Source organism: Chinchilla lanigera, unplaced genomic scaffold (assembly GCF_000276665.1).
Source record: "Chinchilla lanigera isolate Chin_1 unplaced genomic scaffold, ChiLan1.0 scaffold00030, whole genome shotgun sequence".
In the NCBI taxonomy this organism is placed as follows: Eukaryota; Metazoa; Chordata; class Mammalia; order Rodentia; family Chinchillidae; genus Chinchilla; species Chinchilla lanigera.
In genome coordinates, this window is record NW_004955431.1 from 12,724,447 (window position 1) to 12,749,360 (window position 24,914).

The 24,914-nt window shown below is 41.9% G+C and overlaps 1 protein-coding gene across 2 annotated transcripts in view; it reads left to right on the top strand.

The window, feature by feature from the left end:
* Stard13 (StAR-related lipid transfer (START) domain containing 13) overlaps positions 1 to 8,448 on the top strand; it is a 510,915-nt gene extending 502,467 nt beyond the window's left edge. For both annotated transcript variants that reach the window (XM_005387705.2, XM_005387704.2), the window contains 4 exons: positions 225 to 446; positions 997 to 1,214; positions 4,525 to 4,701; positions 5,931 to 8,448. In XM_005387705.2, coding sequence (XP_005387762.2) covers positions 225 to 446; positions 997 to 1,214; positions 4,525 to 4,701; positions 5,931 to 6,048 — 735 coding nt within the window. In that variant the 3' untranslated portion in view covers positions 6,049 to 8,448. The remainder of the gene's footprint in view (positions 1 to 224; positions 447 to 996; positions 1,215 to 4,524; positions 4,702 to 5,930) is intronic.
* The last annotated feature ends 16,466 nt before the right edge of the window (positions 8,449 to 24,914 follow it).

The window sequence follows — 24,914 nt, forward strand, 5'->3', positions numbered from 1 at the left end:
TTTTCAATGATAAAAATAGCTTTACAAACATATTTGTGTTTCCTGACTTTAGGAAGGCCCCTCCCAGCCTTGGCACTGATCTTAGTAAAATATCTCCAGCCCCGTGGCCCTCAGCCTGTCGCTCTGACCTTGGTTGTTGGTAAAATGACTTTGCTTTCTCTAACTATTCATCTCAGAATTTCTAGAACTCAGTGTGTTGCTGTTTTGTGCATCTCTTGGTTCAGGTCCCACATGAGATGGTGGCCCAGTCTCGCAGTTCATATGTAGAAGCTGAAATACATGTGCCTACCCTGGAGGACTTGGGGATGCAGCTCGAGGAGAGTGGAGGAACATTCCACACTTACCTGGAGCATCTTGTCCAAGGTCTCCAGAAAGAAGCTAAGGAGAAATTCAAAGGATGGGTCACATGCTCCAGTCCTGACAACACAGACCTTGCTTTCAAAAAGGTAAGCCTCTCAGAGCCACATCTAGCAAAGGGATCTGTTTTCAGCTCCAGAACGGCTGCTCGTCCACTGTTAAAGTACATGTACCATTCAAAGACCTGTCTAAAGTCTGCGAAGGAGCCCTGTTGCATTTCATCAGCGTCCAGACTCTGGAGCTAAGCCTCTAGATCCCACTCTGATGCTAGACCTCTAGATCCTGCTCCGGACTCTGCTCTTTAGCTGTGCAATGTTGGGCAAGTCAGTGCCTCAGTTTCCTCATTTGCAAAGATGGACATTTGCAAAAATGTACTAAGGTTTAAAAAGGGCCATTTATAAGTAAATCAGTTAGGACAGTGCCTGGCACACTGCATGTACTATTTGTGTTGATGATGAGTACTTTGGTTATCGTTATTATTATTCTCTTAAATGTAAGGATTAAAAGGGATTAAGGATTAAAAAGATGTACAGCATCCTTCCTTCAATTTACGTATTCACAAACATCAGGTACAATAGGGTAGGGATTGTAGGACCCCGATGACTGCAGTCCCCAGCCTCTGTTACTGTCTCTCCCCAGGTGGGAGACGGGAATCCGCTGAAGCTGTGGAAGGCAGCTGCGGAGGTGGAGGCGCCCCCGGCCGTGGTGCTGAACCGCGTGCTGAGAGAGCGCCACCTATGGGACGAGGACTTCGTGCAGTGGAAGGTGGTGGAAACTCTGGACAGACAAACGGAAATCTATCAGTACGTGCTGAACAGCATGGCCCCCCATCCTTCCAGAGACTTCGTGGTTCTCAGGTAAGCCCGCCTCCAGGTTTTATGGTCCCGTTCCAAAGGCAAGTTGAAAGCTGCAGATTTAAGCACTTCTTAAAGTCCTCGACCCACCCTCCACGGGGACCACTCAGCCTGCACTCTATTCCCTCCCTGAAACCTGACTTTGCAGTCTTTACGCCTGACTTCCTGCTGCTTCACCCACTTTACAGCCCTTCCCGGCTGTCTCATGACCCCTCTCCTTCTGGAGTATACAGTTTATTAGACCATAAATACCGTCCATTTCCTTAGACTGGAGGCCCCACAATAGCTGCTGTGGATCCAGTTGCGCTTTCTGCCAAATTATGCAAGTCAAATCCGATTGGCTTCTGCCCTGATTTTGCCTTTCTCCCCCACGAAAGCATGTCTTCATTTTGTGAAATTCTGAGATTGGCATGTGTGTAATTTCAAACCCCATCTGTATAACTAATTACTCTGGATGGAGGTCTTGGCACAGCCCTGGCAGTTCAAATACACTGAGACACTGGACATGCAATCCGATTTCAGGGCCTGGCAAGGTTTCCTGAGTCTTGTGTCTGCCACTGAAATATTGTTTCTGATTGATTTATGGGTTGAGTTCCAGACCTCTGTTTGCTGGGCTGGAAATGGTGAATCACCCGACAATAGAAAATTAGCACAGTAGAAGTGCAGTATTTCATCAGAAAGAATAGGAACTGAAGATATTAAAGAACCTGAATAAAATGTAATTAGATCAATATATCCTTTTTATTAAAAAAAAACTAAGCAAACCCAGTCTCTTCCCACAGATCAGCAGTGTAAAAGGAATTACTAGTGGAATCCCCAAATGGATATTTGAAATGGTTTCTTTATGAAACATGTTTTGATGGCACATTAAAAGTTACTTTTCATATGAGTTCTTGATGCACTTCAGTATTGGTTCTGGGAACCTTGACTTTTAAAGTTCTGTTTTCCCTAAATGTATGCGTGCACCCTGGCAACGTTGGAATGCTGGTAAAGAATGTGGGCAGTTATAAAGGTAGCTTATTACCATGGTTATTGGGACATTAGTCATCTTGCAGAGTTATATTTCACACCATTACTCTTACAAGCAGAAAATTGAGTAGCTGACAAGGAAGGTAGCCATAGGAACGGACACTTGTTGTGATATGCCTGTTCTTTCCCTCTAGAGGAGGCTGAGAGGGAGCCCCTGTGTGGGACCTCCTCATTCCGTGTGTATGGCAATCCAACCAGCCTGCTATGTGTTAGCGTATTAACCCATCGTACTTTATGATAGGCCGTGTTACAAGCTCTGAGGGTGTCCTCGTAAACATAACAGACCATAATTCTGATCTCCTAGGATTTGTGTTTTACTGGGGAGAGCTGATAAATAATAAGAAAAGTAGATCAGCTTACTTGTCCGTGAAGAGAATAAGTAAGGTAGGGAGATGGCAAGGATGGACTTTTAAATATTGGGGCAAATATTACTGCATTGATATCTACAGCAAGACCTGAAGGGAAAAGTGAGTGGTCCACAAGGCTCTGTGAAGGAGCTTGACACTTAAAAGGATTTACTAACAGGAACCAGACAGACCTACCCTCCATGGGAATTCCTTGTGTTTATAATGCAAGAGGGCGGAAGTGACAGATGTGGCAAGGAAGTCATAGAGCTGAGAACCATCCTGTCTTCAGAGCATCTCTCCTCAGGGCTGAGGCCTCTGAGGCTGGTTATATTTTAGGATTACCACATTTACCTCTCATTTTATATTGGTCCTCAGATCCTCAGGAGCTTCCAGTGAGAGTTGCTAAAGATCTTCCCATTTTAACCCCTTGGATCTTTAAAAAACACCAGTGTTCATATTTATCACATCACCATGCATGGAAAGAGAGTGGTCATAGCCAAGGGAAGTTTCTGAGCATTTATGTCGGGCTTCGTTAGACCCAAGTTCTTGTTGAGTAACTTAGTTTGTTTTCTGTTGCTACAATAAAATATCTGTAATTTATCTGTAGCTTAGAAAGAGCAGAAGTTTATTTAGGCTATGATTCTGGAGGCAGAAAGCCCAAGAGTATGGCACTAGTATCTGTCAAGGCCCTTTATACTGGGTCATGGCTTACCAAAAGGTAGCACATGGCAAAGATAGAACTGGAGAGAATGCGCTGTTATGACAAAGCCACTCCCTCAGTAACTCATTAATTCATGAATAGATTAATGTGTTCATTAGAGCAGAGCCCATTTGACCAAGTAATCAAAGTTCCAACTTTCAACACGACTGCACTGGGGGCCACGTTTCAAACACATAAAATTTGGGGGACATATTCAAATCACAACAGTGGATGCGTATAATAGTCTTGCTCCCTAATGTGGTAGAACAGGGGAGTCACAAAGGAGATCACTGAATGAAGAAACAGAATTGTGAAGTGAATATCGGGAATTACAAGATCCCTGGGGTCAAAGGGGAAGTCAGAGCTGGTTGCCACGATGCTTTTGTAGTTCCTGACTCCATCTCCTACCTTTTCCCAAGTGGTAGCCTCTCAACACTTGAATAGCTGCAGTGTCAGGGAACTCAGTGCCTCCCGAGGCAACCCACTCGGACTGTACATGGTGTACATACTTAGTTCCTCACAGTGTGAAGAAATGTAACTTCCTGCCTCTGCTTTCTAGAGTTGAATCAACATATTTCTTCTCCTTGAAGAGCCATTCAGATATCTGAAGATAACTAGCAGATCCATTTAGGTTTAATTTTCTTCAAACTATGCATCACCAGATCATTTATTTATTAAGACTTGAATCAGCTCCTTCAAGACCTTCCCTGTATTCCTCCCCTGCCCTCTCTGTGACCCCAGACCTCTCTGTGCATAACTGTAACACTGCACCTAACCACTGATTTTAGAGTTCTTGGTAGAGTTGTTGGTTTCTCTTCCTGGGCTGGGTATCTTTGAATCTTGGTGGCTTCTCAAAGCCTGGTACATGAATGTGCTCATGAGTAAATGGAAGAATTAAGTGAATGAGTCCTGATACCTAAACTGTAAAGTCACCTCTTCAATAATAACCAGGGTCTTCCGGAGCAGAGCAGGACTGGGCCCCGTCTAGGGTTCCAAATGCAGGTCTGAAAGCTGCACGACTATTTCTGCCCTCTGAGCCTGAGAGCTGCAATCCTTGCTTTGAAATGTAGCATATAAACTTTACACTAGTTTATGGAAACCATTAGCCTAATCCAAGGAACTGGCACTGGAATTTGAGCCCAGGATTTTGGCAGGAAAACATAAGTGCGAACCTCCGCTCTGTGTTCAAGTTTTTCTTTCTCTCTTGGCCACACTTGCATGGCTTGTTTTGCCCCAGGACCTGGAAGACCGACCTGCCCAAAGGAATGTGCACCCTGGTGTCCCTCTCTGTGGAGCACGAGGAAGCCCAGCTCATGGGCGGTGTGCGGGCAGTGGTGATGGATTCTCAGTACCTGATAGAACCATGTGGCTCTGGCAAGTCCAGACTGACCCACATCTGCAGGATAGACCTGAAGTAAGTAGCACCTCCTGAGCTCTCAAGGCACAGGTCCTTTGTGCCACATTCACCAGGACAGTGTCTACCATCTTGATTTCTTAGTTTCCTGTAATTTTTTTCCACTGCCATTAGCAGGTTTGCATGGGTGTTTACACATTCCTGCTCTCCCTCCTCTCTTTCCTAAAATTCTGACATTTCTCCTTCAGCCCTTTGCTCTTCTTTATTTTCTTTTCTCAAATTTATTTATTTATTTTTCTTGACAAGCAAAAAAAATGTATAGATATCTGGTATATATGATGTGTTGTTATCTGCATACAGTGTGGAATCTCCAAATCTATTGCATGCCCATGTCCTCATATACCAAGGTGTGAACACGGATAGTCTGTCCATCTGTCCTGATGGCCAACCAAAGACTAGCTAACCAAAGCAGTAGCATGAAGAGTACTTAAGATATAAGAGTACTTAAGATATAAGAATACATTATTTTTAACTATAGTCACCATGTTGAACTGTAGCTCTCTTGAGCTTATTGTTCCAATCTAACTGAAATTTTGTATCCTTTGAGCAACATCTATCTCCCCAATGTCCAACATACTGCAGCCCTTGGTAACCAGCATTTCACCCTCTACTTGGGTGAGTTCCACATTTTTAGATTCCACACATAAATGAAAACGAGCAGTATTTGTCATTCTGCACTGGCTTATTTCTTTTAACATAACATCCTCCGATTCATCCATATTGTCACAAATGACAAGGTTACTTTTTTTTTAAGGTCAAGTGTCATTCCATTGCCACATTTTCTTTATCCATCCATTCATCACTGGACACAAGTTAATTCTATATTTTGCTATTCTCTCCAGTTATTGTGTTTTTGTTTTCATTTTAGAAGACACTAAATTAAATCCGGCCCCTTCCAGGCATTCACAATGCTTGATCTTGGTAGATATACATCTAGTATTCTTACTAAAATTTAGATTCAGTGTGAATCTTCCCATTTTACCTTGGGGAGTTGGTATCATTTTAAAGCACTTGATGAATACTGAAAAAAACTGACTGAATGATGAACCACCAAGACAGTGTCAAGGCACCTGTTGATAGAATGAGGTCATCTCATCCTCAAGGCAGCAGCCCCAATTGTTAGCAAGTCTGCTAGTGACCAGAGCCCAAAGACGGTCCTGCCTGCCCTGACCAGTGCTGTGATCTGTAAAAAGACTCCTCCACTCCCTTCTTGATTTCTTTCCTTGCAGAGGTCATTCCCCAGAATGGTACAGCAAAGGCTTTGGACATCTTTGTGCAGCAGAAGTTGCCAGGATTAGAAACTCTTTCCAGCCTCTCATTGCCGAGGGTCCAGAAACTAAAATCTGAGTTGTCCCCAGTGTGACATCCAACTCAGGGAACAGGAAGCTGAAACCAACGCTGTGGCAGAGAGTGTGCGTGTGAGAAAGCGAGCGAGAGAGAGAGAGGTGCCCATGGACATGGCTAATGCTTAAGAATGGAAACACTGAGGAGTCGGAATGTTGAAGATGCAAGAATTTTCTGAGAACTTTTCTAGCCATCCTGGAGATGGCTACATCCTTAGTAATATAATAGTATGAAAACCAGAAGATTAATCTATAGTACTTAAAATTAAATGGATTATTCCTGTTCATTGCCTAATTTGCTATTTAAAGGCTTCTAAGAAGCATATTCTTAACTGTAAATAAATGTACGTGTAGCATATGTACATACACGTGTATATCTATCTCTACTGTATATGTGTAAGATATCAATTTTATAGATAATTGAGTGTCTGACTCAGTGAGTCTCTTTCTCACATAGGTCTTTCCCAAGATGTTTTGGACCCCACCTCCCCACTGTCCCATAAGCTGAGAAGAGCCTCTTGCTAACACCAAGGTGTGAACATAGATAGTCTGTCCATCTGTCCTGACGGCCAACCAAAGACTAGCTAACCAAAACATTAGCATGAAAAGGTTCTTATGCGTTTTAATAGTTTGTGTCTGTTGTTCAAAAAGTGAGCGTGGAGTATTGGGGAAACACAAGGGAAAGAACGTTTGCTGCTCTTTCTATCAAAGCAGTGGGTGAGAAGTTACTGCCAAGTTAAAACTTGGTTACACATTGCCATTAGGCCCTGCAAATATAATTTCAGTGAGATGTCAGATGGACCACAGGAGTAATCAGTGGTGACTGAAACAGAACCAATTTCCCTCCAGATAGGGCTGACTATCAGAACCTTTTCATATTTACAGCCAAAGAGAGCCTCTGTGTTGTCTCAAGTTTTCATACATACTTTTTATAATGTTATTAAATGTTCTTCTATTTGACCAGTGGCCTATGTGGTCACAGATAATTGGCATTTTCTTACCAGTGTATTGCACTGAATTGGAATCCAGATACCAGACAAAAAGAAACGATGGTCCTTCAAGAGTCTTGGACCATTGTAGCTTCAGGGAATTCATACTGTGCTATATATGATGCTCTTAAGATATAATTCATTAAAACCTTACAGTCTGAAAGACAGGATTTTTAACTAACACAAGACCAAATCTATATTCTTATTAATTAGTTTTAGAAAACATAAACAGATATATTAATTCTATGTCTCTTCATTCACTACCTATCCATTTGACTCCATGTTATTTATTATTGTACAGGCTAAGCAAATTGACTTTCCTTAACCAATTGTGAATGGATTTAAGTTGGCTTTTTATTGTAACTCCACATTTATAGAGAGAAAAATAATTAATTGTCCCTGGATTTAAAGACAAAAATTTTCTGTGATTGTCCATAACAGAGATTGATATCATGGTTTAGCAACTGGTATTGAGAGAAAAAAGGCAAAACAGACAAGTGTGTTCATTCTTTTTGTATAGTATACATTTATGTAATGTTTTCTCTTCACAACAAAGTGCAGTTGTCTTACTGAGAGTAATATGCTATCCGTGAGTTTGGTATGGTGCACGAAAAATCATGCTAGGAGTTTTTCATTCCCATGTCTACCTAAGAAGGCAGCAGGAAACCCACACTCTACCATTTGGATTCTGTCCAGAAATTCCACTTCTGCCATCACATCCTAAATTAACTATATATGCCAGATTACTTGCTAAGTACTGACATGATGATTACTGAAGTTTAATCTAGCTAAACACTGGGCCCACTCCAGAGATGGGATACTACGTGTTTAAGACATGAAATAGGCACACAAGGAGGAATGGCACTGTATCACATAATGCAGGCTCCTCCAGCTTTAGTATGCACCGGAGTCCCCTGGGAATTGTGTTCAAGTGCATGCTCTGGTTCAGGCTGTCTAGAGTGGGCCTGACACTCTGCATTTCTCATGAGCCTCAGGGATGCCCATGCTGCTAATCACAAGGACACACTGAGAAACAAAGACCCAAAGGATGCTTAAAACAGAATAAAACCAAATATGACTCTATTTCTGACTCCCGCCTCCTCGGATTACCTGACTTTAATTTTATGCATGTACTAATCACATCACTGCTGCTTAACAAGATGGTGCATCTTTAAAATAAAGGGAGGAACAAAAGAAAAAGAGATGCATCAAGCTTATTTGTCAGATACCATAGTATTGTATTCATTGTTATCTTGCCAATGGAAATAAAATATGATATTGCATTTAAATATTATATTTATACCTCATGTGTATTTTACCTCAACTGTTGGTATCAATCATCAATTGTAAATAACTAATTGCCAAGGTAAATACATTTATATACATTAAATATTTCTTATTTTCGATAAAATAAATGTTGATTTTCATGTTTTATTCTAAAAATGGAAAACCCGCTTTGTGATGAAGATTTCTCTTGAAGACAGTGTGCCGTGAGCTTGAATCCTTGATACTATCACTATCGACTGTCAGGGTCATCTCCAGAATACAAGGACAGTGTCTCAGCAGACAGACATTCACGAGCAGATTAGGTGTTGACTGACCTCCGTCTAAGGTGTTGAAGTGATGGGTAGGTATTCTAAGTATACTTCATTGTTTTTAAATCTGAAAAGTTTTAAAACACATTTACAGTTTTAGCAAATATTTAGTGAACTCTTTAGCTACGTTTTATTTTTGTTGAGTGGACAGGAAATGGCGACTTGGTAAAATAACTGGCAGCTGTGCACAAGACCATGGAGAGTAGCCACAGACAACTCTGGGTTTCTGTCCTTGTATTTGTACCCCCTAGGCTGCAAAACACCATAAAGAGCCCTTAGCTAAAAACCAGGTACACTCAAATATTCTCAGCTATATGTTTCAAAAGCCACTGCAGCCCCAAAGACTGTATGACCCCATAAAAATGATCCCAGCTCCACTGTCTGCTTAGCGCATGTCTTTTCCTGTTGCTTGAAAGTTTTGCTGTCACAGGTGAAGGAAGAATTCAATGGCCCCTTCTGCTATGCCAAAGGGAATGCAGTGATCATTCTACCAACCATGGGCTACAGATTTTCTGCTGAAAGGGTGGACCATGTGAATTCAAACTTAACCCTTCTTTATGAAATGCTTAGACATGAAGCTCATCTCTTAATATGTGGTCATGGAAAAAAAACAGTCCTAAGACTTAGAAGAAAAATATTTTAAAGGTATAAAAAAAAACATTCCAGTGAAGTACAGAGTCACATCATGTCACAAAAGAAAAATCACTGTATCCTAACAACATCAGTGGATAAACACCTGCTGTTATCGCATTTTAGCACTGGAAAGCCACAAAATATGAATGACAGCTATTATGTAACCTGTGGCATTTCTTAGGTAGATTTCATCCTTTACAGATTTTCTTAAAATCTATGTGGACTTCTTTTCTGATAATCCCTTGCATCAGGCCACCTTATAACTCCTAGCTAACATCCTACTTGTGAAGAGACACAACTCAGAATTCCAAGACTGTACTATAAAGCCAGAAGGCCCACATAAACATTTATTCAAGCACACATTCACTCAGCACTGAATGCAAGCAGGGCACTGGCAGGCAGAGGTTCTGATGCAAACGAGACCTGGTGTAAAGTAGAAACTATCGTATTCAGCTACTTCTCATTGTTCATGGCTGTTCTATAAAGTTTCCACCAACACTGAACTAGTAAGTTCTGAACCTTTGTTCCTAAGGGAAATGCAAGGTTAGGTTCCTGTCAGCCTCTGATCACATTTTTGTCAACCTATCAATACTAAGCTTTGTTTTATCATTTCTGTATAAAAACACATTATTTAATATATATCATGCAAATTAATTACCAGCACTATGTCTTTATAAGAAAATAATGAAAGATTTAATATTTTCCTTACCCTGAATAAGGGGATTGTAAATTTCATGCTTTTTTAAATATACTTTTTACAAACCAGTTTTGTCATCTCATGAATCCACAAATTTAGCTGATTTTCTATCTTTTCCATAGTTTTATAACCTCCTATAAATGTGACTTCAGCACTTCCTTGAGCAGTATTACTTACAACTCAGTGAAATTCCTCTTCCTTTTTCTGAATGTGCCATATTATTGATTCATCAACTTGAACTCTTGGCCAACAGTGCTCTAACTCTAGCCTGAACAAAGCTCATGTACCACACATATTTTGTCTGTAAGGCACAGCCTAGACCTCTTGTGCTCAGGAACACCTGACAGCACATTAGCCATTGTAAACAGCTAAATCATCACCAAAAAGCACAAAAATGGGACACTATGGTACTAAATAGATGGGGAAAAGGACCTGTGTTTACAGTATGAGAGCTGAAACGGGAAGCATACCATCACAGTTGCTCAGCCTCAACTGGGAATGTGAACGTTGCTCACTCCAATTTTTTGTCACTCTGTGAAGGTCCACAAATGACCAGAAAGGCACTGCTGACATTGACTTTGGGATTACAAACAAACTTCAGCTAGTAAGTGAATTGATGCATATGAAATCCACAAATTGGATTGTAGGATGGGTTGTAGATACAATACCCAATGGTAGGTCACTGTGAAGCCATAGTGGCAGCCATAGTGCCAGGGAAGAGTCAGGGGACAGGAAATCTCACCTGAGTGGGAGTAGTTTGAATGTTAATGACCAAATAAGAGCCAAGAAGTACAAAAATGAAGCCACACTGACTCTAATGATAAACACCTAAAATAGAGAGTAGGTGCCAAGATATGCAGCTACACCTGTCTGGCTGTGTTCCTTACCCATGTGGTCTCCATGTTGATATTGTGATTTTCTCACCACTTGATCTTCTGTAGCAGATACTAATCCATGACAATCTGCCTTTCCCTTCATTTTAGCACACGTCACTTTGTTTTCTCTATTTAATGTGGAATACTTATGTAAATTCATAATTTCCTTTAATCAACTTCAGAAAAGATGTTTTCCAAAATAGTACCCTGAATGCCACGACCCTGCGAACACCGGATCTGGGTAATGTACAATGTGAGGATGCTGAGAGTCTGAGGTGAGGTCACTGATGAGATTGCCAAGGACACACTTCAGTTCAGCTAGAAGGGTAAGATAGCCAGGCTCACTCCTTCTCGGGTCGTGATGCCCACTGCTTATCACAGGAGGTAGGCTCGCCCTGGGGGTGGGAAAGCTCAGAATCTGGGCCATATCCTCACCTGGCCAACAGAGCAAACCCAGGAGAAGGTTTTAATTTGTATAAGTTGAGTGTGAGCCATCCCTTTGCCTCCACCCACAACACAGCACAGCCAAGACATGGAACTAGGATCCTCACGTGGGTCTGGTTACCCCAGTATCCCATGGGTGCTTGGCAACCCAAGTGACTCACTGTATGCTTAAGATGGGCTAGCATGACGAAGCAGAATGATGGCAGGAATCCAAGTGGAAGGGTATTGTAACAACACAAATGAAAATTGTTTTTAGGGAAGAAGTGGGTATATTTTCAAGGATATTTGAGCTATAACTAAAGAAATGTATTAGTGACTGTGTGTGGAAGAGGAGAAAAAAGGAGTTAGCTCACAATGACTCTGAGTTTTCTAGCTTGAAACAACTTGGGTATGAGGCAGGGATTGAGAAAAGGAAAAGTAGCTTTGAAGTCAGCAACAGGGTGAGAAGATAGTCATGCTGGGAAGGATGACTAGAGAGCCCAGCTCACATAGTGCTTGTGGAGTGGAGATGCCAGCACAGTCAAACATTGCTTTGGAGTGTTTTTTGATGAGGTGTTTTAGTTACTTTTCTCTCATTGCTGAGACAAAATACCTAACACCCAAAGTTAAAGGAGGAAAAGTTAAATAAACCTAAATAAGCTCACAGTTTGTAGAGGTTTCAGTCCATAATCAGCTGGCTCCAAAGCAGGTTGGCATGGCAGAGGGGCAACTGTTCATGACAGTGAAGGACAGTAGAAGCAACAAGGTGAAAGGGGGAACAAGCTTCTTTTCCTCCCTCACATTGTAAGCAAGCACCGCCCCCAGAGCAGATGTAGCACTCACACCACCTCCATGCCCTCCCCTTTCACAAGATGAGGATGTTTACAAAGTAAGGACGCTGGCCAGCTGATGAGTTGCTTAGTTAAACTTTTAAACTTCTCAAGTTGACATAGTTTATTAACCATTACAGTCTACCCCTTCTCAACTTAGCAACCAGGCAGATTTCTTTAAACCAGTTTCCAGACATGAAGACATGCTTATTCTTATCATTTCACAACTTAAACATTATAACACAGCTTTAACAATCCTTAAGAACCAATATGAAGTCTATCAACATTATATTACATTAGAATCATAACATTATGCCCCTGGACCCGCAAAGACTCATGTACATCCTTTTACGCAAAAGGCATTTAGTCCATCTGTAAGGGTTGCCAAAGTCCTAATTGTTTTCGCCTTGCTGAAGACTCCAAGTCCCAAGTCTCCTCTGAGATTTAAGGCAAACTTTCAGCTGTAAGCCCCTATACAAATGAAAACAAAGTTAAACACTTCCAATATTCAATGGCACAAGATAAATATTTTCATTCCAAAAGTTACAAACAGGGGAATACAATGGATTGGAACCAAAGCAAGTCCAAAATCCAGTAGGACAAACAAGTCCTGTAGTTTCATATGCAGCATCTAAGACAACCTGTGGCACATTGTGAGCTCCAAAGGAGTTGGATGGCTCTACTGCTACGGCACTTCTGGTGGTTGTAGCTCCCATGCCTCCTCTCTTGGGCCTGCTTTGCACCCTCCTTGCAGCTCTCCTTAGATAATCAATGTTCCTGGCTTTTCCAAATTTCTGAGGTCTCCATTGCAGCTTTGGCTTCACTCTCATAGTGTCACATGCTGCCCTCTCAGGGCACACTTCCTAGCCTCCCAGGCCTTCTGAAATCAGGGTGGAAGCCTTCTAAACCCCACAACTCTTGCATTCTGAATGCACCTAAAACCAAAGACAAGTGGATAATGCCAGGTAGAACAGTAGCCAGCCTTTCCTCTCCCTTTGCTGTAGGGTTCAAGTGTCTGGATCACTGGGCACTCTGAATCCAGTTCTGAGGAACAAATTTTCTATACACAATTCTGGAACATGATGCAGCTGCTGCCATTCTGGAACATAGTGCTCTGTGGCTCTCTCCTCAAAGCAAGGTCTTTCACTTTTGCAGTTTTGAGGCTGCCAAGGGTTGAGACTTGCTGCTTTCTGTGATGCCCTTAGGCCACCTTTTACATTCTCTGGTTCCTTCTCAGCAGTGGAGATCCCCTCAACTCTCTTTGTAGTCCACAACTTTACTGGAGTTTCCTATATGGCCAAACTCACAACATTTTAAATCATCCTGCTGGGCTCTTTGCTCTTGATTCTGAACATAGATCTGGCTGAAAGCCCCCAACAATAGCCATGCCACTGCCTCAACATTCAACTGCCTTGAAATTTCTTCTGCCAGATTAATTAGTCCACCACCCTTAATCTTAGTCTCAAGCAAAGTCTCTGGACATGAGCTAAATACAAACTTTCTTCCAAGCCATAACATACATTGTCTGGACTCCAACAGCCAATGCAGTCCTTCTTCCTGATAGAAACCTCCCAAGCCTGGTCTTTACTGGCAGAATTTCTACCAGCCTTCTGGTCTTCTGAGCTCTAGCCATAATCTCCCATACAGAACAGCCTAAGGTGTCCCAGTGCCCCTCTTTCAGGGGACATCTCTGAACATTTCACAAGCCATTCTCAAAGGCTCTTGAACCACATAGTCAGGGATACTCAAAGCAATGGCTCCTCCTCTCTGCTATCAAATTCTGTCTTAGTTACTTTTCTCTTGTTGCTGAGACAAAATCCCTGCCACCCAAAGTTAAAGGCAGAAGGGTTTTATTTAGCTCCTAGTTTGTGGAGGTTTCAGTCCATCAGGATGGCATGGCAGAGGGGCAAAAGTTCATGACAGTGGAGAACAGCAAAGGCAACAAGAATGAAAGGGGGAACAATCTTCTTTTTCTCCCTTATATTGTAAGCAGGCCACCCCTCCCCTTGGGTGGATGTAGCACTCACACCATCTCTGTGCCCTCCTCTTGCACAGAAGGAGGATATTTACCAAGTAAGGACCTTGCCCCCTGCTGAGTTGTTTAGTTAAACTTCTAAACTTCTCTAGTTGACACAATGTATCACAGGGGGTTTCTGGGTCAGATTTGAATCCACAGAGTCAGTAAAGTAAACTGCACTCTACGGAGTGGTTGGGCTCTCAAGGCTCTTGAAGTCCTAACCAGAACAAAAGGTGGAAAAAGGAAGAATTTTCTGCCTTTCCTCTTCCCTCCCTCACTGCTTGAGCAGATACATCCCATGTCACTGTCCCTTGTCCTGCACCTGGAATTTAAATCAGCAGCTCTCAAATCTGAAACCTCCCTGAATGATGCAATCCATTTTCCTACACACACACACACACACACACACACACTCTTTCTCCTATTGGTTCTAAACTCCTGAAGAGTCCCAACAAGTCCTGAACCTCAAGAGCATGACCAGTGTCCAAGCCTGGAGGTGTGTCCCTTGGCTCACTAGGGTAGTGTCAATTCTGCATCTCTTGACAATGCTTGTAATGGTCCAGTGGTACAAAACCACTCTCTCACCTCTCCTTGACTTTGCACGGAATTTTTTCCCACCTTACTGATCCCAGACAGCCTCTTTATTCCTTGAAATTCTACTCAAAAATCATTTCCTCCATGGACTTTCTTTACCACCCCTCTCAAATTCATCATTGTAGTTGTTTGTTGTTTTTTTGTTTTGTTTTGTTTATTGCACAGCTCTTTTATTACCTGCATGAGACAAATCATCAACTAGTGAATTTGAGCATCTATTTCTTATGCAGAAAAAGAAACAGAGCAACCCAGACAAATGAATGCTCTGACAACTGTACATAGTGATACAAGACAGTCACACTTTCTCACCCAGGCAGAAGGGAGGGTTAGCAGCATCAATATTAGAAGTCTGCATGTCTCAGACTGCAACATTTGACTTTTGGACCTAAATGATATTTAAGCAAGCCTCTGCTTATGTGGTTTCCAGAAGCTAGCACGTTTCAAAGGCCCCCGGATACTCGGGGTATCTCTCATTGCTCAGCTTTGAGGTCTGCATCACCCCCACACACCCATCCTGCTGCCATTGACCCCATCAACTCAGCATTTGATTCAACACAACTCCCTTCTGTTCTTGCCACACTGACACCTAACCAGGCCTGCAGAGGACTCCATCGTGCATTTGAAACCTAATAATGGAGCTGGTCCAGGTTCTTCTCTAGAGCTCCATAGCACAGCTGACACCATCCTGTCACCAGTGATAAGACTCCGACCACACATTTGGAAGAAGATGATATAGGGGAAAGAAACTCCCAACCTGAAAGATATCTGGGATGAGTTCACGTTCTCTAAAATTGGAGAATGAATTTTTGAAACAGTGGAGGTTAAGAGCAAAATGTATTTACTGAGAGAAAGAAAGCTTCCATCCAAGAGAGAGATAGAAGGGATCTCGATTGGGTTGCCAAGGAACCTGCCTTTTCTAGGGAATTTATAGCGCAAAATCACAAGGTAAGGTGGGTCAACATGGGGAAAAAATGGGAAATTGCAAGGTGGGCATGAGGTGGGACAAAACTATGGTCAGCCAATAAGATTACAAGTATAATTGCTCAGGTAAAATTGATTAAATTGGGATCAAATGGGGGAAGTGAGTCATGTAGCAAGAGGACATGAGTGCAGAACAGGGGCTTTTCCTGTAGGGGGTTGGGTTAGTGACTATTCCTGGCTTTTTCAAGGTGATGGATACCTATTTAGAATATCAATCCCCAATGTCATGTCCATCCCTAGGGAGGTGTATAGGGGCATTTGTTTCATCTTTTGTCTTGAGGTCTGGCCCACAGCAGAAGTGCCTGTCTCTCTCATAGTTGCAAGGTATCTCGAGGGCCAGCCCTGTCAGATTGCCTATATTATTTCTTTTATTTCTATCTACTCAGTTGCCTACAACAAAGAGAAAGAAGTAGGTCAGAACATAAAGCTGGTGATAAAATTGTCTGTTCTAGGAACCCACTGATCAAAATGTGACATCAGAGGCGCCTACCCAGCCAGGCTACACAGTTGTAGCCCCTGGCCAGGCCCACCACAGACATGAGTGAATATCTTCACCTAGAGAGCAAGGTCCCCAAGGAACTCCAAGCTCACACGGCTTTCAGGCTCACCTCCATCCTTCAGTACTAATGTGATGAAACAAATGTGATTGCCAAGAGATGCCAGTTCTTGGGGGAAGAATTCTTTCCACTGACTTATCTGTGGGGTGTGCCTTCACCCAGTGAACCCAGAAGATAATTGCACAATGGACCAGTGGTGACTCATTTCCTTAAATCTGGGTTATCTCATAGGAAACTCCACCCTATTGTTCCCTATAGGCATAGCTGAGCCACGCCCCTCCAGCCAGCCCTGGAAAGGTGGGCAGTGCATGTGGCTTCCCTGCCTTCCCTCCCTGTGTCCCCTTCCTTGAAGCAAGTTTGGGCAGGACTTTGAGAAGGACCAGTTTGTTCTAGATTACCTCCCTATTTCTCTGTGTGTCAGTCATCCCACCTGCTGAAAAGATGACTGATGACATTTTAATATGAATGAGTTTCAGGCAGAGCTACTTCACTATATATTTGCATGATTAAGCCTTTTATCTCTTTATTGGGAATCAGAGGCTTTGTCTCCTGTTATGTGGATTTTAGGCCTCAGCAGGTAGATGGGAGCTATTTTTAGAATAAGGAAAAGCCTGAAATTATATTCCAACAGCAAAAAGCCTAAAGCTGAAAGTCAACCCAACCTTGTCTTCTAAGATGATTGGGGTGGGTGCAAGGATTATTTCTGTCCCTACCCAATCCCTTCTTCCTTGGGGAACCTTTCCAGTACATTCCAGGGCAGTGGAGCTTTGCCTTGAATTCAGAAAGGCTCTTCCTTCTACCTAACTCTCCCAGTATCCGATCCCTCCCCCTCTTATTCGTTACAAAGCTTTCAAAAATGTCATCTTTTCTTCTGGGGGAATTTCTTATGCATTTGTTTTTCAGGTTTTCTTATCCATTAAACATTTGCTGAAGAAATTCCTGGTACTGTGTGTGGTATTCTCTTTGTTTCGATCCTGTAGAGCACAGCTTTGTCAGATCTTTTTCTGCCAGGGGAAGATCAAGAGAAGTCCCACACTGAATACCAGAGATGATAGCTGCAGGAAGAGGAGTCCTCAAAGGAACAACAGAGGAGGAATACATGCTTCCTCCAAAGGACCAGAGTTGAATATGTTGTGTGAGGAAGCCGCAAATAAAGGGCACCAGAAAAAATATAACATGACTGGATTTTTTCACAATTAAAAATGTAACATGACTGGTTTCTTTCACTACTCATCTTTCACTATTTCCTTCTGGTCTTCCAGGTTCTCTGTTGCTCTCCTATCTACAGGAAAAAAAAAGAAACAGACACAATTACCAATCTTATTTGAGTAGTACCCCCTTATCCTTAGTTTCACTTTCCATAGTTTCCATTATCCTCAACCATGGTCTGAGAACATTAAATGGAAAATTTCAGAAACAAACAACTCTCTGGATGTGGATCATCCCCTTGTCCCCTATGCTTTTCCTGCTGTTATAGACAGCTAAGTTATGTAGAAATTGACAGGTTTTTCCAGTGCAGAAACAAATAAAACAGAATTAAAATGCCTTTATTGTGGGCACAGAGAAGACCACAATAGAAAGGAGGGACACGGAGCTTCTGAAGGGAAAAAGGCCCTAGGGACAAAGGCTAAATAGGGCCAGGCTGGAGGCAGGGTTTAGGGGGTGGACTGCCTGACATGGCAGACCAGGATTGGGCGGGAGCATGGGAAAAGGAAACAGGATATTATAAAAAGGGAAGTAGGAAGTTGTAATTTGACTCAGAGGTAGAAGGGTGGGGCTTAGCACATGGCCTCCAGTGGCCAGTGCCATATTGGCTCGGCACCATAGTGGCTCAGCACCATAGCATATGACCTCCAGTGGGTGGTGCCACAGCAACTCAGCAGGAATCTTAGTGAGGCAAGAAACCCATGAGAAATATTATAGGCAGTCAGACAAGGCTGGGTCCTCCAAAGAATCAAAACAATAGCTGAAAATCCACTACAGCTATGGCTGGAGATGTATCTGTTGGAGGCCAGACTTCCGTTGGAGGCAAGATTTCAGACAACAAAGGAGCAGACCTATATACTCCCCAAGACCTACATAGTCCCTACATAAGTGATAACACCTGGTCTAGCAAAATCCAGATTGGTCTCAGTCACTTCAGTAGGCAACCAAGACCCCAAGATCCATCACCTACCTGAGAAGTTCTGTGTTCTTTTCATGCCCGCTTGCTATGTGACTTGCTTCCCCATTGGATCAATTACACCTAAGCAGCTATATTAATAGTCTTATTGGTTGATCATAGCTGTAACCCACATTGTACCCACATAAGTTTTGCTCTATAACATTTCCCTCCAGTCCCTCTGGCAGGAGATTTCTCTCAATAAATATTTCTTACTTTTAACCTTCATTGTTCCTAGAATTCATTCTTTGATTTTAGAGAACACAAACTTGGTGTATTGGATATCTAGCAGTTTGGGAGCTCTACTACTTCCCTTATACCATATTTGGAGGTCATTTATTATTCCTGTATCAGCTTGACCAGATTTTGATTTGTCCCAGCCATAATCTCCTATTTTACAACTGTCAACTGATAAACAAGAGGTAGCATTGATACAAAGGTGATATCAGAACCTCCAAATATGATGTAAGGAAAATATGCCTACCAACCTGCTAGACACTTGATATGCCAATTTATGTTCCCCAAATCAAAGAATAAATTCTAGGGAACAATAGAGGTTAAGAGTAGGAAATTGAGGGAAAGGAAGCTTCTATCTAAGAGAGACAGAAGAGGACCTGGAAAGTGGGCTGCCCAGGCCCTCACTTCTCAGAGGAAGCTTTATAGAGCAAAATCACTAGGTGGGTATAAGTTGGGACAAAATTATGATAAACTAATAAGATTACAAGTATAGTTGCTTAGGTAATATTGATCTAGTGGGGAAGTAAATCACAGGTAGCAAGAGTGTGTAGAAGAACAAAGAACTTTTCAGGTAGGTGATGGATCTGGGGGTCTTGGTTTCCCACTGAGTAGCTGAGCCCTATCTACCTTTCATGGAAGGATGGTCAGAGACTCATGCTGGCCCCCCATTAAGGTGATTGTGCCTATTTAGAATATCAATCATTGGGGCTGGGGATTTAGCTCAGCAGCACAGCACCTGCCTGGCAAGTGCAAGGTCGTGAGTTCGATTCCTGGTACTGGAAAAAAAAAAAAAAAAAAAAAAGAAAGAATATCAATCATTATTGTTTATCCCTAGAGGAAGTATGTAGGCATAGCTACCTTGAGGTCTTTTACCTTGAGGTCTGTGGCTCAAGTTATAATGTATCTTTTGCACTGACTTCCTGAAGGGCCTAGCCTTGCCTAACTATCTGTAATATTTCTACCTAATTTAGCTATCTATAATAAAGCAACTGGGAATAATTTGCCCAAGTCTTGAGACCCAGGGTACAGGCGCAATACATGGAATCTAGAACGACTCTGCAATTTCTGTACACTGTATGCAGAAAAAATCAGAAAAGGGACATCTTCAATTCTTCATTTCCCTCTGGTGTGAAACCAAGTGAGCCTTTGATAGAAAAGCTTAAAAGTGACCCCAGAACATGTGAGTTTTTGATAGGGCAAATATCTGATGGCTTATTTGCATGAGGGAAAAGCATTCTAGGAATTCCAGACATAAAAGAGCCCAGCCATTATCCTGGTAACCACTGTGAACATTTTCACCAGCCCAATTATCATTCTGCAAAGTATACTTCTTTTCTACCTTTCGTAAATATAAATTCTCACTATGTTTTCTGTGTTTCTTGTCTAATTCTTTGTTCAGGACACCAAGAACCTGGGAGAAATTTCTTCAAACCCAAACGCTGATAACAGTTGCAATATTGTTGTGAATCTCTTACTGTGCTTAATTTATAAATTAAACTGTATTGGCAGGGAAAATACAGTGTATATTAGGTTGGGTGCTGTCTGTGGTTTTGGGTATCCCCTAGGGTTCTCAGATCATATCATCTGAAGGTAAGTGTGGTCTACTACACTGCCTTCCATGAAGATGGGCAACTCAAGCATATCTTGGAGAAACACGCTACCCAATCATCTAAAAGTAAATATGCTCTCTGGTGGGGTGGCAGCCACTGGTGGAACACCACCCATTTCTGGATTCATCTGTGAGGCTGAGCCTTGGGCCTCACACAAAAGCAACACACATTTCAGAATTCTTTCTCTCCTAGAATCCTATGAAACAGAATGTTCAACTCAAAAGAAACTTGGAAGTGACAATGGAAAGCAACTTTTTCCTACTTTTCCATCAGTTTTCAAGTGTTCTAGGATAAGTCCAGAAGTATATGTATGTGGTACAAGAAACAATCACCAGCTCAATGGAAAGAAACATCAAACCAGCCACACAACATTTCAAATACAACGCACAGTCAGTCATTGTGCTGCGTAGCTCACTTCTCAGAAAGCTGCAGGTAGATCTTATCTTGCCCATAAATCTCATAGTCTGCATCTAAAAGAGCTCCACCCCTATCTAGTTCTGATGGCCAGATACTGTTCAGAGCTCAGATTGCTTCCAGCAGGTTGCAAGCAGTACACTCCTATATAAAGGAATTTTAAACAATGATATACCTAGGGACAGTTGATGTTTCATGGAACCAAATAGGAAAGGAGGAGGGCCTTCTTTCTTTGAGAAAATGGAATATTTTGTAATTCTTGTCAAGGATTTGGGAATGTAAAACAAAGAACTCCTCCTGTTCCCACATTCCAGAGTCAAGATGGTATGCAGAAATTGCAAAGAGACCACTCAAGGTGACATTGTAGGCAGTGCAAATCAGAAGAGAGGCTCTACAGGCTGGAATTTCCGGGACAGGGTTAAGGCCACAATATTATGACAAAGGAATTGAGGCTAGAAAAAGGAACCAGGACTAAAGAGTACTTGTACAGAGTACACCAGGACAATAAGAAAATCCAGTGAAGCAGAGTGGCAATTTGCCAGAGCACTTTCCAAGTGAAAATTAAGGCATCAGAAGCAGAAACAATAACCTTGGATTGGTATGAACATCAATACCCAGAGGAAACTCTTCTGGTGGTCTGCATGCAATGTCTTCTTGTCTCAAATCATCACCAACCATATGTCACATAAATGGCCATAAAGGAAAAAGTGAGAAACTGCTTTAATTAATATATTGTACATCTCAGGGTGTTTTCATATAGGTATTATACAGACACAGTACACGTTCACACATGTATACACATCCAGCCATCAATGTGTACATATTACCTTAAAAGCACATAAAATTTATTTATCAATTCTCACAACAAACCAAGACTTCTGTTTTGAAAAGAGTAAATTGAAGTACAGAAACAATTAGAGGCGTTTCTGAAATTGCCCAACCAGGATTGAAATGCAGGCAACATGATCTTTGCTCTGCTGCTGCCTTAATGAGGAGCACTCCTCTCTGACAGCCTGATGAAATAAACTATCCAGAGTAGAAGTCGGGGCATTTGCTTGCTCTGAGAAGACCCAGGGCAGAAGCTGGCTAAGAGGATCTAAGGGAAACTTTTAATATAATAGCAGATTTTCTCCATGATGATGCAGATGATAAAGACAAAGAGGCTGCTCAGCAAGCTCTCTACTTCAGGTTTTAGAGGGATTTCTCTGTACCCCACCTACCTTCCAAACACCCACCCAGAGTGGCATGTCTGGGAGCAATTATTCTCAAGAGTTCAGTTCAGAATAGGAGCGCTTGCCTTTTACTATAGTTTCCAGGCATTTACAAAACTGTAAATCCCTTCTTTTATTATTCTCAGATTCTTCAGTGCATGGTGGGAGGTATAGATAGAGGTGATCAAGATTTCAGCATTCCTAGGTCTTTGGTGATAATAATACCTAACAGCATTACAATTATGCCTTGTGTCATAGAAACAGGACAAATACTAAGAACTAATTCAAAAGATGGGTGTAACCTCTATGAGTGGTATCAGAAATCCTGAAACCCAAAATTTAGTAAGGGTTTTAGAATATAATAGAGGACAGAAAAATAAAAACAATGCACATACTTTTAAAAGGCATATTTATCACACAAATAAAGAGGACAAGAAAGGCCTTTGCTTACATAGATAATATAATGACAGTGGGACAAAAAAGGAAAGTAAAATGATTGAATCAAACTCAGGACCTTGTGCTTGCCAGGCAGGTGCTTGTGCGCAGCCCTGATTCTTCACTTTAATAATATTACCTTTTCAGCCACAAACATTTCTCTCCTAAAAAACATGCAACAAAACATGTTTAAAACAGTATGACAGGAGAGGAAAAAAAGGCAGAGTGGTGAGCTTCAGCAATGCAGCCTCTCCAGGACAAACTGCCGAGAGACTGGAAAACAACAGCCCAAAGAGGAACCCCAGCCAGTGGAGGACACATGGGAACTATGGGGAAACTGACAAAGGGGAATAAAATAGGATTCATTGCGACAGAAGAAATAGCCCACTGCTGAAGACTGGAGACCATGCCGTGCAGCAAGAGTGGCTGTGTAGCCAAACTGCCATATAGGAAGACAGTCAAAACAAATTTGCTACTCCCTGAGAAATGCAGACATGACCAGTACCAGGAGAATCTTATGCAGTTGGAGGCAGCAGTGAGAACATGGGACATTATTTCTTGAGGGGCTCCCCCAGAGTCAACAGTTTGTGAGAGCTAGAGTGGCACCCAGGGCAGAACAGCTTGCAGAAGCAGAGGCGGGCAGGGTCACCATTTTATTTCAAAGGTCTCCAGGTTCAAACTCCAGCAGCAGAACAACCTGAGGGTCACTTCACTGCCAACTGCTCTCAATGGACTGAGAGAAGGACCATCCAGACACAGTAGACAGCTGGCAGTTAGACAGCAGACTGGGGGAAATTCTGCTGGAAAGCAAGACCTGGGACCACCCAGACTCCTTTCCAGTGACCACCGAAAGCCTATCTTAGACCTAGTTACAAAGTACTCGAAACAGCTCCTTGGTCTGTGACCAACAGCCTAAGCAGGCAAACAGACTTGGCTAGCAACGGGACAAGGGTGCTCCCCTCCACCTACAACCAACACATGAGAGAAGTCAGGGGAGTGGTCAACATCAGCCCCACACCCAGCAGGAATCCTACTGCAGACTTGGCAGGGTCACTCGGTACAGATTCCAGCTCTGACTGGGCAACTACTGTAACTCAGAACTGGGGACATCAGAGGAATTTTTTTCTTCTTCTTTTTTCTTTCTTTTCTTTTTGGAGGGAAGGTACTTAGGTTCTGACTTTTATTGTTAGGTTTGTTTTCTCTGACCTGTCTCTCTTCAACTGTCTTTCTTGATTTTTCTATGTTGTCATGTGAATGAACATTGTCTGTACTCTTTTTGTTTCATTACAATATTCGTTGGCTTCCTCCTTTATTCTTTCTCTCTTATCCTTTTCTCCACCTTTCCAAAGCTTGGGTGATCATTCTTTGTCCTTTAGCCTTGCTTCCACTGTATTTCACTTAAGTTATCACTCTGTTTTGTCCTTTGTCCCTCTTAAATTCCCATTCCTCTCAGGATAAAATCACTCTACCCAATGGGAAACTCATTGCATATAAGAAACTCTCTGCATGCATGTTGGATGTTGTTATATAACAGTAGATCTTGTTCCTATGGTTACAGATACCAAATTAACAGGTACTAGAGTTGGTCAGTTCCTAGGCTGTGCTTGATGACATTGTTAGCCAATTGTTCCACTTCAGCCAGGATGCCATACCTGTTATAATCAGTTGTTCACCCTTGTATGACAACACTGTGATAGTCTGGGATCATAATCATCCCCTTAGTCCAGTACCAAGGAACTAGGTGCTAAGCCAAACACATAGCAATTGCTCATCCTGAATAAAGTGAGAAGATCTTAGGACAGGCACAAAAAACAAGGGCCAGCTACATCAAGAAGATACCTCAGAGGAATAGACAATTCCTAGGGAAGACTTAATACCAATGATGAAGCTACCTAAAATAAGAAAAATGCAAGCAACAACACAGAAAACAAATTAAAATTTTAAAAAATAGAAAATGACAAGACTCACAAGCAAAATGTAAGCCCAGACTTCCAGGCCACCTGGATAAATTCAGAGGACAATAAGATACAAGAAGATCAGAAGCCACCCACCTGAATTTTCTGGGATAGCAACAGCAGAAGTAAAAAGAAAGGTATATGAAGCTATAGAAGAAATCAGAACAGAAATAATCTCTCATTAAAAAAAAAGAGATGATGACCATGATATTTTGCTCAGCAAAACTAGAGTAGACATAAATTAGGAAAAAAATAGAGAACCATAGGAAAATTATGGAAACCATGAATGCACAACATAGGACAGAAATGAAATTTATGAAAGAGATTTAAACAGATATCCAGGAAATTAAGAATTCCATTGAAAGTTTGAAAAGTCAAAAGAACAAAAGTGAAGACAGAATATCAGACCTAGAAGACAAGATCACAATCAGTGATCACAAATGAAACATCTATTAAAAATAGCAAGTGATCATAAAAAAATCCAACAGCTGTAATTTAATGCAAAGAACAACATAAGATTGATCAGATTCAATGAAAAAGTAGGAGTCAGCACAAATGAAATAAAAACCCTGTTCACAGAAGTAATAGCAGAAACTCCCTAAGTATGGGAAAATAATTTGTCATACAGTAAGTGAGGCATATAGAAGTCTACTTAG